The sequence below is a fragment of the Bidens hawaiensis genome, unplaced genomic scaffold, assembly GCF_021521415.1.
Source record: "Bidens hawaiensis isolate Kalapana, Puna unplaced genomic scaffold, B.hawaiensis_p1.1 tig00026593_1, whole genome shotgun sequence".
NCBI classification, from domain to species: Eukaryota; Viridiplantae; Streptophyta; class Magnoliopsida; order Asterales; family Asteraceae; genus Bidens; species Bidens hawaiensis.
In genome coordinates this window covers 292,376-309,711 of record NW_027494269.1, presented here as the reverse complement: position 1 = coordinate 309,711, position 17,336 = coordinate 292,376, and the positions used below count along the sequence as shown (strand labels likewise).

At 36.9% G+C, this 17,336-nt stretch overlaps 1 protein-coding gene across 1 annotated transcript; it reads left to right on the top strand.

Moving 5' to 3' along the window:
• Positions 1-15,647: 15,647 nt before the first annotated feature.
• Positions 15,648-17,113, top strand: LOC143573599 (pentatricopeptide repeat-containing protein At3g57430, chloroplastic-like). The gene is made up of 2 exons (XM_077058437.1): positions 15,648-15,771; positions 15,915-17,113. Exons 1-2 carry the CDS (start codon positions 15,648-15,650, stop codon positions 16,925-16,927), a joined length of 1,137 nt encoding a protein of 378 aa, XP_076914552.1. The 3' UTR covers positions 16,928-17,113.
• The last annotated feature ends 223 nt before the right edge of the window (positions 17,114-17,336 follow it).

The window sequence follows — 17,336 nt, the reverse complement described above, 5'->3', positions numbered from 1 at the left end:
TGAAACGAATGAAGATTGCTGTAGCAGTGTCCCATCGCGTACCGCGATGGGCTTCCTGAAGGTCCAATCGTGGTACGCGATTGGAGATTAAATGATGTTGACCACTTTGGTCAATAGAGGTACGCGATCAGGTTACAGAAGGCCCCGTCGAGGTACGCGACGGGTGTGCAGACAGGATTTTGGTTTATAACATCACTTTCATCAACAAAAAACCCTAACTCCGTTTTGACGAACTAGAGGCGATTTCCAGCAGTCCTATAGGCGATTTCCACTATCCTAACTCGTGTAAAGACCTCCCGCATGATCCCTATCATCCGTATCAAAGATTTGATGATGTCTAGGCTCGACTAATCTCCTAGAATCGCACCCGGGATGTATTGTTTGTAACCATTTACAGTTTTTCTCATGTGATTAAGAATACTTATGTTTTGTTATTGATGATTGATATATGATTATTGATATTTAGTATTTCTGTGTGTTCGGTCGGTTTAGGTTTACGTTAGTCTGAACGATCTGTTACCGGTTGCTAGATAATTAGTCATATAACTGTTTGGTTAGATTGAATACGATGAAATGTACAATTACCCTTAACTGAGTCACACTGGCAGGGACTGTTTGATAACCAGTGACGTGTGTAAAGTAATTGTTGACGTCTAAGGTTTTGTCTGGTTGATCAGTTTTAGTTAATCGTTGATAATCAATCTGCTAGGTTGCATGAGATACTGTTTGGTTGCTTACTTGAATTCCCGGGTATGATTTGCTTTGTTAATTGTTTACAACTCGCTTGTTCGTTCGTTGCTTAGTTCTATAAACTCACTTTAATTGCTTGTGTGGTCAGCACTAAAACCATTTACTTCATAATATTAAGTCTGTAAACGAATTGCATTGACCACATACTCCTTGTGATACGATACCCTACTTGCTCTAACTATTTAGAATAATTAGGTTTTTGATTGACTCAAACGACGGTCATTAACGTGTCTAGGCATCAAGATCACTTAAAGCATTTGAGAATGTAAAATTGCAAAGGAACTCTGGGATGCCTTGGTTGAGAAGTTTGAGGGATACATAGACATGAGGGAAAGCGGAAAAGAGATGTAAATGGGGAATTCAATATGTTCAATCATGTTCAAGGAGAGACTGTTGAATCAATCATTTTTAAATTTGAAACTTTGAATACAAGGATGATAAGTGCTGGTATTTTAAGGGATGCGCCTGATATCAACAAGAAGGTATTGAACTCACTGCCATATACCTTGAACATCAATGTGACAACAATCAAAAGAACCAAGGATATGAGCACAACTCTGATGGACATCTCCATTATTATATCATTTCAGATAGATGGCAAGCTCATAATGAATAAGCATATCAGTTCTCTTAATCAAGTTGGTGTATCAACAGGATCAAGAGTTGGATCTATTTTTCTCATAATGAATAAACATTAGATGGCAAGCTCATAATGAATAAACATTTTGATCCTGTTGATACACCAACTTGTTTGGGTAGGCCTAACAGGCCGTGTTTTGTGGTTTGACAGATTTAACCAAAAAAATATTAATATGATTCCCACTTAATCTTAAGGCTGACTTCTTTAAGGTCAGCCCAACAGAAGGTTCTTCATCATCCAACACAAGAATACAATGCAAAAAGATACCAAATGACATATAAAAGAGATGTCGAAGACAATTATGCTCACCTAAACGCACCCAACGTTGACAGACAAACGTCTGTAAAACCATGAACTGCATTACATAATAGAAGGAAAAAGTGAAATGATAAACAAAGACTCAACCGAATTAAACTAAGCAATGCCAAAAAATCAGGAACCACCCTGATGACTCGTAAACTATCTTGACTCAGCAACTATCCCAGCCTTGACTCCAAAGTCCAAACGGCTCCAATATAATGACTTAGAAAAGTTGACTTAGCACTCTTTCTTGGAAAAAGATACATGCTCTCCGTGGTGTAAGTGAAGCAGCTTCTGTTCATTATGTTCAAGAAGTTCATCGAAACGTGTTGCCGAAATCAGATGATATGCCAAACCGTTTTTCTGCAAACTCCTAGTATATCATCAGATTATGCCAAGACGTTTCAATGAACTTGAACATAATGAGCACAAGCTGCATCACTTACACCATGGCGATGCATCTATGGTACACCACTCAACTTGCAGCATAGAAACCTGCGGAAGATAACATTAAACCTGGTTAACATCATTATCCCTTCATGTAGCCAATATAAAATTATGACAAGCTAGGAAAGCCGAAAGAGACCTTATTAAGGACAACTCAATAGTGATACCAGGCATATCATGAACTATCATTATTGATGAAAATCAAAAGATGATAAAATATTGCAAATGTATTGAAAGAGTGTTACCTGCCCACGGAGAGCATCTTCATCAGCAGATACCCGCTCACGAAGTGCACGATTCAAGTGAGGAATGCTAACATACTGTTAGATCAATGGATGTGTGTATTATTATGGTTATCGGTGCTGTGGTTATATTTGCGTTTCTTGGTCTCGCCTACGGCTTTCTTGTGGCTACCAGGCTAAATCATTGTATTGTAGGAGTACGTTGTTGAGGATCTTCATGGACGGCCTTACTCTTTACAAACTTCTCTAAGTTTCACCTAGTACTGGAACATGTGGGGACCACCTAAGTATGTTGAATAGCTTACACGTTAAGTACCGTAATAGTAATATATAGTAACAATAAACACAGTCGTAGTGTCGTACTCTCGTTTGCTCTTATCTTATGTGGTTTATATATTGCCATCTTGTCATGAACTCATTATATCGTAGGGACTAAAATACCGCCCAATATATTAGTAAGAATTCTTTGATTTGATAGATATAGTGATACTATGCATTTATGTCACAAAACTGTTGGCCCGCTTAAATCATGTCATCAGAAAGGGGTTGCAACAATAAAGACCTATGTTATGATCTATGTATTTATGTCACAAAATATTATTATGTTATCCTAGGTTTAGTAAATAAGCCGTTTGGGAAGTTAGTTAATTACCCACCAGATTGCTGAAAGGTTGTGCAAGTTAACGCACCTTTAACCGTTGTAACTGTCTTAACCAAAGACTACACATAGCCTGTATATTTGTAATTTTTATATCAAGATTAGTGTATTTGTTATTGTTTCTCTCTACGGATTAACCCACTACACACGTTCACAAAACTCAACAAAATCCGTCGTTGCCCAGTCCCTAAATCTAATAATTGGTGTCAGAGCGTATTTGCTTTTTAGACCTGTGTGAAGAAATCGAGCAATTCGATTATGGAAGCTAAATGAATCTGAAGTAAACCATGGCTTGTTTGAAGCCCGGGAAGGTGTGGACAATTCACAAAGGAATCCCTCGCTTGTTTATGATATGTGTGATGATATATCATAGTATTACTGGTAAGCTGTGTTGGATTAATGTTGACTGAATCAAAAGAAAAGATCCGTTACTGGTGAAGACCAAGTTAATAGGTGGAGAAGGTTCAAAGTGAACCTTGGAAGCTGCTGGAATAAAGGAACAGATGAGGACCGATTAATCTGTTTAGTTTGTTATTTTATTTATTATTTAAGTGTTTCAGTATCTGTTTTATCATTAATCACTTTTCAATTTCTAATCAGTCGAAATTTATCCTTGTAAGCCTTTGAGCACAACAATCCTTTGGCTATAATAAAATCATTCGACTGTTTATCTTGTTTTTGTTCTTGATTATTTTCCATTTGCCTAATCCAAATCTTACTTTTGGTTTCAGATCAAGAGTTCTGATCGATTTCATATGCCCATATACCCTCAGTTCAATACTATGAGTATTATCACAAACCCTAATGCATCAAAAGACACCTCCATCCCACTGCAATACCCTATCCTCACCCCCACTAATTACAATACCTGGTCGATCAAGATGGAAGCAATATTGGATGCCCAAGGGTTGTGGGAAGCTATAGAGCCTGAAACCGCAGTGGTTGTAGATGAGAAGAAATTTAAACAGGCTCGTGCTTTCATCTTCCAGTCGATCCCGGAAGAGATTCTATCTCAGGCTTCGAAGAAGAAGACTGCTAAAGAGGTATGGGATTCTTTGAAATCTCGTTATGTAGGGGCTGAACGAGTTCAGAAAGCAAGATTGCGGATTCTGAAAAGCGAATTTGAAGGGCTGAACATGAGGGACGGAGAGTCCATTGATGAGTATTCTGGTAAATTGTCTGGTATGGTGTCAAAATTCGATAGTGTTGGAGCGGTGTTGGGAGATGAAGAATTGGTTCGTAAATTGTTCGACACAGTACCAGAAAGGTTTATTAATCTGGTTGCTTCAATCGAACAAAGTTCGGATGTTGAGTCTATGCCGTTTGAAGAAGCAATAGCCCATCTAAAGGCGTATGAAGATAGAGTGAAGCTACGACAGTCACAACAAACAAGTGAAGGCAGTCTGCTGTTCACAAAGTCAGACGGTCAGTCGAGCGGTAAGAGGCAGGTTAAAAGTCAGCAGTTTACAAACCAGAAATCAAATGGATGAGGCAAGTATGACCAGGGTGGTCGGAATGGTTTTCGGGGACGTGGCCGTGGTAGGGGTAACCGCAGTGGACACGCCGGTAATCAAGATCAAAGCAACGGGTTAAGAAATAAAGACAAAAGGCATATTGAATGTTTCAATTGCCACGAACTTGGGCATTATGCATCGGAATGCGAAGTACCCAAGGAGAAAAGGGAAGAAGCCAATCTGAACCAAGTCCAAGAAGAGGAACCGGCCCTCTACTTGACAATACACAGTGAAGACACACCCAAGATGGTTCTGTTGAATGAAGATCGGGTCCTCCCAAGATCTGGTGAAACGAAGGAAGTATGGTATGTTGATAATGGTGCTAGTAACCATATGACTGGAATGAAAGAATCATTTGCAGAATTGGATTGAAATATAACGGGCCAAGTTCGTTTCGGAGACGGGTCCACGGTTCAAATAGAAGGAAAGGGTCCGTTGGTGTTTGAGAGCAAGACCGGTGAGCATGTACTTATTCCGGATGTGTATTACATTCCGGCCCTAAAAAGCAGCATTTTAAGTTTAGGGCAGCTCACCGAGGAAGGTTATGATGTCCATATGCATGGAAACATATTGAAGCTGTATGACGAACACGAAACGCTCATCATGAAAATCCAAAGGTCAGTAAATAGATTGTACAAGATCAATTTAAAGATTGCAAAACCGTTCTGTCTAGCTGCTCATATGGATGAATTGGCCTGGCTTTGGCATGCTAGGATGGGTCATGTTAACTTCAACGTTCTAGAATACATGGCTAGGAAAGATACTGTGATTGGCATGCCTCGTATAAATCACCCCAAACAGGTGTGTGAGGGGTGTATGGTCGCTAAGCAAACTTGTAAGTCGGTACCAAAAGAAGGTCAGTGGAGGGCATCATGACCTCTTGAACTTGTCCATGCCGATCTGTGTGGACCTATTACTCCACAAACACATGGAGGTAATTGGTATTTTCTCCTAATTGTTGATGATTTTACTCGTTTTATGTGGGTATACTTGCTAAAAACAAAGGATGAAGCCTTTATTTCGTTTAAGAAGTTTAAAGCACATGTGGAACAAAACTGTTCCTACCAGCTGAAGATGTTGAGAACAGATCGCGGTGGCGAGTTTAATTCCCTCCAGTTTAATGATTTCTGCCAGAGAATGAAGATTAGACGTCAACTAACTGCGCCCTACACTCCTTATCAAAATGGAATTGTGGAGCGATGAAACAGAACCCTGGTTGAAATGACGAGGTCGTTGTTAAAGACAATGTCCGTTCCAGATCAGTTGTGGGGGGAAGCTGTCAGACATTCAGTGTACTACCTGCTCAATCGAGTCTTGACAAAGTCAGTGAAGGCTGCAACACCATATGAGGTGATGAAAAATAGAAAACCTAAGCTTACTGATGTGAAGGTTTTTGGGTGTGTTGCCTATGTGAAAGATTTGTCAAAGAAGATCACGAAGTTGAGTGATCGTGGAACACCAATGGTCCATTTGGGAATGGTGGAAGGTACAAAAGGGTACAGGCTTCTTAATCCTGATACGATGAAAGTGGTGATTGCATCACCAAGTGTTGTTGAGTTTGCTGAAACCCGTAAATGGGCTTGGAAGCAGAGGCAACATACTGAGCCTACTACACCTTGGTGGGCTAGTATTTTAAATGATGTACCAGTTGCAAACTCAGAAGTCGAAAGCCAGTGCCCAAGTCAGAATGAAGATATTGAACAAAAATCTAACACTCCAGTTAATTATCGATCACCTATGTTTCGTGTTTCAGGTGCTCGAAGTCAGGCGACCGGGTCAGAAACAAGTTCATCCAGACAAGATACAGTTCCATTTGACGATACACCCTTCCAGTGTTTTCGATCAATTGGAGGTGTGTACCGTAGTTCCACAGCCATGACAGATGATGAGGTTCAAGACCTGTACGACAATGGCCAAGAACTAATGTTGGTTGATGATGAGCCTGTTTCATACAGTGAAGCTGCAACCAAGGATGATTGGGTGACACTACAACAAATCTGTCCTATTCCGACAACAATTTCCATACTTTTCCCGACAACATGTAGTTGGTATAAATCTAAATTTTTTATCCCGACGACATGTGGTCAGGATAGGTGTCATCGGAGTAGCCTCGTCCCGAAAAAAACAAAAAATGTTTCCCAACAACATGTCGTCGGCATAAGTATTGCAAAAAACATTTTTAAGAAAATGTTTTATTCTTTATTAAAATGATAAAAAAATATTTTAAATAAAATATTAAAATCTTATCCCGACAACATGTCGTCGGCATAGTGATATGAATAAAATATTATTAAAATCTTATCCCAACAATATGTTGTCGGGATAGTTAACTGAATATAATAATATTAAAACCATATCCCGACAACTATTCCTCGTCGGATTGTTTGCCGGAAACTTTAAGCCTCGTCGGATTTTTTGCCGGAAAACTTTCCGGAGACAAGTTTGACGATATAAAACGTAACAAACGCGAGATACAACGCAACGTCAAACACAATATACAAGCAACAAAGGCATAAACAAAAAAATGATTTATTTCTCGTTAAATTGGTATTAATCGGTATACGTATTATATACAAACATGAGATACAAACAACGTCAAAGAAGAAATATAAACACGAAGGAAATCTTGATGGTGGCAGTTTGAAGGAGTTCATAGTGGTGGTAGATATTTTGACGGAGGCGGAGATATTGACGGTGGCGTTTGACGGCAGTGGTGGCGTTTGATGGTGGCCGTTGAAGGTGTTGGCGGTGGTGGCGTTTGATGGTGGTCGTTGAAGATGTTGGCGGTGGTGGCCGAAGGTGGCCTAGGTTTAGTTGTTGTGGGTTGAAGGTGGTGGTTGATGGAGGGTTTGGTGTTAATGAAGGAGATGGATGGATGATAGAGATTTATTAATGAAATGGAGAAGATGGATGGAAGGAAGAGTGTTACTAGCCATTGGATCAAAATTTATCAAGGGCCATAAAACATTTTCAATTGATCACCCGGATCATGACTTTTCCCGACAACATGTCGTCGGTATAGGATGAACTAATACGACTTTGTTTAATTTAATGAATAAAAACTAAAAAGAAAAGGAAAAAAACAAGTTTGTCCCGACAAAATGTCGTTGGGATAGGACTCCACAAATATAATAGCGGGTAAATTTCACTTGGGCGCGTAACATAAATTATTTTCAAAATACTTGTGGAAACTTATCCCGACAACATGTTGTCGGGATTAGTTTTCATATTTATAATTTTTATTAGCTTTTTATTTATTATGTATAATGTTTAAATAAACTAAAAAATAAATTTTATTTTTCTTTCCCAACAACATGTTGTTGGGATTAGTTTGTATATTTTTTAAATTTTTTTATTTTATTAGTTATGCATTATGTTTTAAAAATAATAAAATAATATTTTTTTTAATTCTTATTTGTTTTTTTATTTATTATACATGCATACATACATACACACATACATACATGCATACATAAATACATACATACATAAATACACACTCATACACATACATACACACACACAAACACACACACATACATACATACACACATACATACATACATACATACATACATACATACATACAATCATGCATACATACATGCATACATACACAAACCCACATACATACATACATACATGCATGCATGCATGCATACATACGTACATACATAAATACACACACATACACATACATACATACATACATACATACATACATACATACACACACACATACATACATACATACATACATACGTCATAGCCATTTGATCATGTTAATCAATGGTTGATATTTAAATTTACCAAAAACCGACAAAGTTTTATATAATTACTTTTTCACCACTATAACTGACATAGTTTCCTAAAATTGTTCTTTCACAATATGTTGTAACGACACATGTCAAAAATCTATTCGTTCTTATCATTCGTAGGAAACTCTTTATTTTTAGTTAACCCTTTTCATACATACATACATACATACATACACACGTTGTCGGGATTTGCTTTTCTATCCCGACAACATCTCGCCAGGATTGGTTTGTATATATATTTTTAAGTTTTATTTATTTTATTTATTCATTATGTATTATGTTTAAAATATGTAATAAAAATTATTTTTCTATCACAACGACATGTTGTCGGGATATGTTTGTATATATATTTTTAAGTTATATTTATTTATTATGTATTAAGTTTAAAAAATGTAAGAAATAATTATTTTTCTATCCAAACGATATGTTGTCGGGATTTGTTCGTGTATTTTTTTATTTTTAATTTAATTTTTATTTATTATCTATAAATTTTTTGAATAAAGTAAAATTAAAATTTGTTTTTCTATCCCGACTACATGTTGTCGGGATTAGTTTGTATATTTTTTTAATTTTATGTTTCTTTATCTATTATGTATTATGTTTTTTTAGGAAATGTAAAAATAAAATTCGTTTTTCTATCCCGACGACATGTCGTCTGGATTAGTTTGTATATTTTTAATTTTTATTTATTATGTATTATGTTTTTTAAAAAAAAATGTAAAATTAAAATGTATATTTTCTGTCCCAACAACATGTTGTCGGGAAAAACATAAAGTCAAAGTTTCGTTTATTCAAATTTCTTTTGGCGTATTAACGGTAGGCACGTGGAACGTGCAGTCAACATTTTTTGAGTTTACCTATGCCGACGACATGTCGTCGGTATATGGTTAGCTATACCGACGACACGATGTTGTCGGGATAGGTGTTGTCGCGATAGGCTCAAATTCTTGTAGTGTGAGAGCTATGAATGAAGAACTCGATTCAATTACGAGAAATAACACCTGGACTTTAGTATGCTTGCCGCCTGGTCATAAGGCAATAGGGTTGAAGTGGGTGTTTAAAGTCAAGAAGGATGCAAACGGGAATGTTACAAAGTATAAAGCACGCGTGGTTGCAAAAGGGTATGTGCAGAAAAAGGGAATCGACTTTGAAGATGCATTCGCCCCAGTAGCCCGGATGGAAACAATTAGACTTCTTCTTTCTATAGCTGCAAATGGACAATGGCTTGTGCAGCACTTAGATGTCAAGTCGGCGTTCCTAAACGGCGATCTCAAAGAGGAGGTCTATGTAACACAACCAAACGGGTTTGAAGTGAAGGGAAAGGAGAATATGGTGTATCGATTGCACAAGGCACTTTATGGTTTGAGGCAGGCCCAAGAGCGTGGAATGCAAGGTTGGATAAAGTACTTAAAGAGCTCGGTTTTAGCAGATGTGTTCACGAGCAAGCAGTCTACACGGTACATAAAACTGACTATATTCTAATAGTTGGGGTTTATGTAGATGATCTGGTTGTTACCGGATCAAAAGAGAGCAAAATTCAAGAATTTAAGTAGAGGATGAAGAAAGTTTTTGATATGAGTGACATGGGAAAGTTGTCATACTACCTTGGTATTGAGGTAGAACAAACCAAGATGGGAATTTTACTTAAACAGGAGGGCACGCGAAGAAAATTCTCGATATGGCAGGTATGGCAAACTGTAACCCAACGACCTTTCCCATGGTCCCTAAACTGCAGCTTGTAAGAGATGAAAATGGGGAGGATGTTGACCCAACAATGTATCGAAAGATAATTGGCAGCCTTAGGTACTTGGTCCACACCCGACCAGACCTTAGTTATTCGGTTGGGGCTGTTAGTAAATATATGCAGTCCCCAAAACAGAGCCATTTTGCAGCAGTGAAACAAATACTGAGGTACATTCGGGGTACAGTAGGGTATGGGATAAAGTACAACAGTGGAGGAGATGGAACTTTGATCGGGTACAGTGATAGAAGCTATGGTACCGATATTGAAGATCGAAGAGGCACTACGGGTATGACATTTTACTACTCAGGTAACTTGATAACTTGATGTTCACAGAAACAAAGGACAGTGACGTTAAGCTCTTGTGAAGCCGAGTTCATGGCAGCAACGTCGGCGGCGTGTCAAGCGTTGTTGCTAAGAAACTTGCTTAGTGATCTGATGGGTACAAAGGCTCGGATAGTAAGATTGTTAGTTGATAATGAATCAGCCATATCATTAATGAAAAATCCCGTGTTTCATGGGAGGAGTAAACACATCGATATGAAATATCATTTCATTCGTGAGTGTGTGGAACGAGAACAAGTTTATGTCGAGCATGTCAGTGGTAATATGCAGATGGCTGATATACTAACAAAACCGTTAGCCAGGATCAAGTTTGCTGAGATGAGGGATCTGATCGGTATGGAGAACCTAAGCAAGAAGGTCAACACTAAGGGGGAGAGTGTTGGATTAATGTTGACTGAATCAAAAGAAAAGATCCGTTACTGATGAAGACCAAGTTAATAGGTGGAGAAGGTTCAAAGTGAACGTTGGAAGCTGCTTGAATAAAGGAACAGATGACGACGATTAATCTGTTTAGTTTGTTATTTTATTTATTATTTAAGTGTTTCAGTATCTGTTTTATCATTAATCACTTTTCAATTTCTAATCAGTCGAAATTTATCCTTGTAAGCCTTTGAGCACAACAATCCTTTGGCTATAATAAAATCATTCGACTGTTTATCTTGTTTCTGTTCGTGATTATTTTCCATTTGCCTAATCCAAATCTTACAACCAGGCTGCTAGGTATGTCAATCATGTATATATAGGACATTCTGAATTTATGGTGAAAGATACTGATGGTCAAGGGTGGGATGATATTTGGTTTGCGAGTTTTACATGTAAGAAACATGAATGTGGCAAGGCCCTATGGGGTTGAAGAATGGAATGATGGCATTTACATGTAAGAAACATGCATGTGGTAGTTTCATGGAAAGGGACAAATTGTATTAACATGTCATGGAAAATCATTGATAACAGAATCTGTCTATTATATACCAAACGTAAAAAGAAATGGTTTAAGTGTGGATCAATTGATTGATCAAGGGTTTGAAATCACATTCAAAAAGACATTATGGTCCATCGAAAAATCATTTGAAAACATCCAATAAATATAACCAAAGCTTGAGATTGTGGGAAACGTTCTGATATTGATGCATGAATAATATGGAAAGAGAAACCGATGAAAAGGGAAAGGCTCTTATGAAAAGTGACTAGAATATAAATAACATCAAGGATTGTTTCCCTATGTTAGACTTAATTCAGGTAGAGGTCGATGTTGAATACCACAAAAACAGGTTCAAAGGCAAATTTAAGATAATGGTAAAATGGTTTTTGTAAGATCTTCTTAATGCAAAATTGACTCCGGTCCACCATACTATGATAATAATATAACATCAAGTTTTATTTTCTCTGCATTCATCTTTCATACATATTACATACATACGTGTGTGTAATCAAAGGGGCCTGATCCAACAATGGATGCAAGCGAGGGCTGGATTCAATATTTCAAGTACGTGAAGTTGTGAATAATGGATGACAAGATTTAGGGGAGATATTGTTGGCCCGTTTCTGTCGCAAATCATATTATGTTACCAGATTGTTGAAAGGCTATGCCTATTAATAGCTTTGCTATTAATGGAGTTTTTATTATGTGTGGTTGTTATTTTTATGTGCACACGTGTGTTGGATGTTAAAGACAAGGGTAAAGAGTTATAGAATTACCAGGATAAAGCCGAAAAACAGTTTGGTGTATCGAAGAACTTCTTGAACATGATGAGAACAAAACTGCATCACATATACATGAACCTAAGCAGGCAATCGCATGCATCCACCACCTTTTAGAAGGCAGCATAAAAACCTACAAAAAAATGGATCATCATTCTGGTTTCTGGTTGTATTTATGGGGATGCTTAAAAAGATATTTCGAAGTGTCCGATACAGCCAACTCTGAAATCAAGGAACAACAAAAGAGGTGGAGGGAGGGTTCAGCCCCCAATTACACACTCATACACAAGATATATAAAACTTACTTATAAGAAGATTTGGTTCACTACTTTAATGTCTTGTGCATTCATTTTATCCATCAAACTTACATAAACACAGAGAAAAATACATGTACCTAAAGAAAACGAAAACAACCTACCCACTAACCATTACTATTAAAGTAACCCATGTATTAATCAAACATTAAAAACATGCAACTAAATAAAACTCATGCTCACCCATTCTTGATGTGGGCCCAAGTGTAGAAGATCGGGCCATGATGTTTCTGCAGGCCCAAAATCACGCTTACAGAGGCGCTGCATGAAAATGGGTATAACTTGGGCTACGAGCCTCAGTTTCAAACGTGTTACCCGTCAAAATAGACTTTTGGGTCACTTTTATGATTTTTTTATCTAGTTTTTGGGTTTTCTTTTGAGCTGTTGTTTGACCTATGGTTATTTTTGTTGCCCAAACTAATTTTGGGTTTTCTTTTGGGTTTTCTTTTGTGCTGTTGTTTGACCTATGGTTATTTTTGTTGCCCAAACTAATTTTGGATGCTTTATTAATATGTTGAGTTACCTTGTGACTAATTGATCAGTTTTTAATAAAAACGAATTGGCTGTTCAAATTCCTGCCTTTTTGGGGTCGAATTTGGGGGTTTGGGGAAGGATCATCACGGGTATTTAAAGAATCAACATGATTATCCATCGTTTACTATTAATACGCTACATCAATTCTTCAACCAGAATTCAGATCCATTACCTGGGACCAATCAAGATTATTACCAACAAGGGTTGTGGAGGGAGTAAATTGTAAATATGAAGAACTAACATTTTGCTATATTTTTGCATCTTTCATTATGTCCATGACACATAACTGAAAAGTAACATACACCAACGTCATAGTTGAAGGAAATTCAATAAGCTAAAACCACAAATATTAACTTCAAATCAGCAAAATAAAACATTATATATATATATATGTGTGTGTAATATTAAATAGTTTTCAATAGCAAGTTACCCAGTATGGAAACAGTTACAATTTTTCTTGTAATAAGACAGATTTAGAAATTTACCAAATATAACTGCAAATACAGTTGTTGATACACCAAATTAAACTGATTAGATCTCACTAATTAGCAAGGGCACAATCTTAATTCATATGTTTGCCTTTAACAGTATTGTAAAGCAACATAAAATAAATCATTGTTCACTTAAATTTGCTACGTTTGTGTGGTTTTTCTTTGTATCCGTTGACACATAAAGATAATCTATACGAATGTCCTAGTTAGAATGTCCTAGTTAGAAGTCCAGTCAGTCAAATCATGAATATTAACTTCTAATCATCGTTACCAAAAAAATGCGAACGTCTTTTCCTGCTATTTTTACCATGTATGAAAACAATTACAGTTTTTATGCAAGAATACAATTGTTAAAAGCGTTAACTCATGAAACACAACTAATTTTGCAAATTTACCACATATAAAACCGATTAGATCATGATAAATAAACTACGAGTGCAAACTTAAATCTTATTAGACTAGGTTAAACCAAATTTAGGCAAAATAATCAAATTTGGGGATAAAACATTTGATCTATATATTGGAATTGGTAAAAAGTTAAATTGAATTTGTAACAACTAAACAAGATTTTGTAACCCTAAATTTCAAAGTAAACAAAGCCAATAGATTTTAATTAAAAAATCTGTGGAAGATAACTTAACAAGCAAATAGGAAACATTCAAACAAAGAAGTCATAACCCAAGGTGGAACTTATACCTGCCGTTGAAAAAAGAGCTGTGAATGGAGTCGCCGCGGCAAGGGCAGACAACAATGAGGACGAAGAAAATCAAGATTATGTATATATAACGGAGGTAACAATCTCCATACTAAACCCTAAGGCCCAAATGTCCAATGGGCTACATATTGGGTTATAATGCATTTAATCTAACACATGAGATTGAAAATAGAAATGACTAAACTATAGATACAAGCGAGTGAGAGAAGTAAGTAAATAAAGACCTGCATAAGAAATACAAGAAAAAGACGCCTAAGAGGTAACTTCATATAGAACTTCTTTGAAAACAAATTATTATAGTTGCAAAAATCTGGTTATCAAATGAAGAAATAAGATACTATGTGTAGAGCCCATTTATAATGTTTAAGTCTTTTGTATTTGTTAGATTAGTCAACGTATGTAATATCTTGTGTTTCTATTTAGTTCGTTCTTGTTTGGGCTTGATGTCGTTTTGTATGAAAGCCCATTGGGCCTTTTAATAGACTACATGCACAATGGCAACAGTGCAATTTCTCAAATGCACATACCAACTCTTTCATATTCAAACTACTACACATTCTCTATCTATCTTATCCTCTTCCTACTTACTACTTATAGTAAATAACAATAAGATCCGAGATCCGGGTGTTGTTAGTGATTTCCGCTAGCTAACAACACATATTAATCCAAGTTAAGTTGTGAGATCCCGTTTTAAATGACCTACAATTAGTATTAGAGCTTCGACTTAACTTCTTGTGGTTCTTGGGTCACTACTACGAATTTTGATCTTGTTTAAGTGTTTCTTGAGTATGTTTAAATGTACTAGGAGTTGTATTTGTTATTGGGAGTTTTGTTCTTGCCAAACGGGTGTTTTCGTGAAGTTACGTTTTTGAACAGCGTGCTTTGCAATTGTGTTATGTTGTGTCAAATGCACAATCGCAATCGCATACGGGATCACAATCGCATCCGGAATCGCAATCGCATACGGGTCATCTTGGAATCACAATGTTGTTCATTGCGATTGCTATTCACTAAATTTTATGTTGATTAGCCTCAGCTGACTTCTGAGTCTTTTAAACTTGACTTTTGAATCTAAGTTGATGTTGAAGAGTTAATGAACCCGGAACCACTAACAAACCACCCTGATTGTTAAGTTTCGAAAACTTTGAAGATTGGAAGTGGAGGTTTAAGAACTTTGCTCAAACGAATGACTATGGGATTATAAGATCCATTGAGAATAGACCTCACAGAATAACAACTAAGGTTTATGGTGTTGAAGCTGATGTTCCCGTTGAAGCACTTACACAAATTAATCTCCAATGAATGCTTGAGGATCAAAAATCCTATGGCTATCTTAGCACGTGTCTAGGCATCAAGATCACTTAAAGCATTTGAGAATGTAAAATTGCAAAGGAACTTTGGGATGCCTTGGTTGAGAAGTTTGAGGGATACATAGACATGAGGGAAAGCAGAAAAGAGATGCAAAATGGGGAATTCAATATGTTCAATCATGTTCAAGGAGAGACTGTTGAATCAATCATTGATAAATATGAAACTTTGAATACAAGGATGATAAGTGCTGGTATTTTAAGGGATGCGTCTAATATCAACAAGAGGGTATTGAACTCACTGCCATATACCTTGAACATCAATGTGACAACAATCAAAAGAACCAAGGATATGAGCACAACTCTGATGGACATCTCCATTATTATATCATTTCAGATAGATGGCAAGCTCATAATGATTCGGTTGCATGGAATTCAATGATTTCGGGTTTTTCAAAAGCCGGTTTGCATCTGGAGGCTTTGAGTTGTTTTAGAAACATGCTCGGAAACAAAGACAAGATTGACTCAATGACAATCCCGACCCTTCTAAACATCTGTGGGAAACTAGGAGATATTACAAAAGGGAAAGAAACACATGGACAGGTACTAAAGAACACAGTGTTGTATAACGATACTGCCATTAATAACTCTCTTATTGATATGTATTCGAAGTGTGGGTGCTTGTGTGACGCCAAAAGGATATTTTGCAGCATGAAAAGTCTAAACTTGGTGACATGGACGACAATGATATCCTGCTTTGGAGTCCATGGTATGGGAGATGAAGCTCTAAAATTGTTTGAGAAAATGAAAGACTCGGGATTCAAACCGAATGGTGTCACACTCACAGCAATCTTAGCTAGTTGCAGCCACTCGGGCCTTGTACATGAAGGCAAAAAGATTTTCAACTCAATAAGATCTTCATACGGTTTTGAACCCAGTGTGGAGCACTACGCGTGTTTGGTGGATCTTTTGCGTCGTGTTGGATGCTTTGAAGATGCACTAGAGCTGATCAATAGTATGAAAAAGGTCAAAATAGTCCCACCAGCTAGTTTATGGGGTGCTCTTCTTGCGGGCTCTTTGGTGCCTAGGAATATTGAGACAGGTGAAATGGCAGCGAGTCACCTGTTTGAAATGGAGCCTGCAAATGCTAGTAACTATATTGCATTGTGTAGTATATATGATTCTCGAGGCATGTGGAAGGATGCTTCTCGGCTTAGGTTGAAAATTAGAAGGTTGAAGTTGGAGAAAACTCCCGGTTGTAGTTGGATTACAATCGGGGGAGAAGTTCACACATTTTATCATGGGAACTTGAGTTTTTCTCTTGGTGAAATGACTCGTGACATGCTTGAATGGATTATTAGAACACCACTTTGGGTACATTCAGAAATACAATCATCTTTGTTGTTGTAATTCAATCGGTTCATATTATTTAAGCATCGGAAATTTGTTTGATTGACCTCAAAAGTAAATGGAGGTAATGTGATGATTCTGATCTCAGTTTTGACTTGTTTTTAGGTATAGCATGGTGACTCAAACCTAATATGTAATTCACGTGTTTGGGTTTGTTATAAAGGGATTCTGGTCAGTTTTGGGGCGAACCTGCGAACCTGTTTAGCTAGACGGGTTATCTTCGTGTCAACAATGCAGGTTCACAGGTTGACCTGTTTAACCCATTTATTTTGAAAATTGTGTTTTATGTAATAAATTAAATCGGTTGGTTATATTATGCCAAAATTTTAAACTATAATATAAATTGGCAGAGGATTTTATAATTAAAACTACTTTTTTTATATGCATTTTTTTTTGTAAAATGTAAATC

Coding starts and splice junctions, on each gene's coding strand:
- LOC143573599 (XM_077058437.1), top strand. CDS start 15,648: ATGAGGGAAAGCAGAAAAGAGATGCAAAATGGGGAATTCAATATGTTC. Junction 15,772..15,914: donor TACAAGGATGATAAGTGCTG/GTATTTTAAGGG, acceptor ATATCATTTCAG/ATAGATGGCAAGCTCATAAT.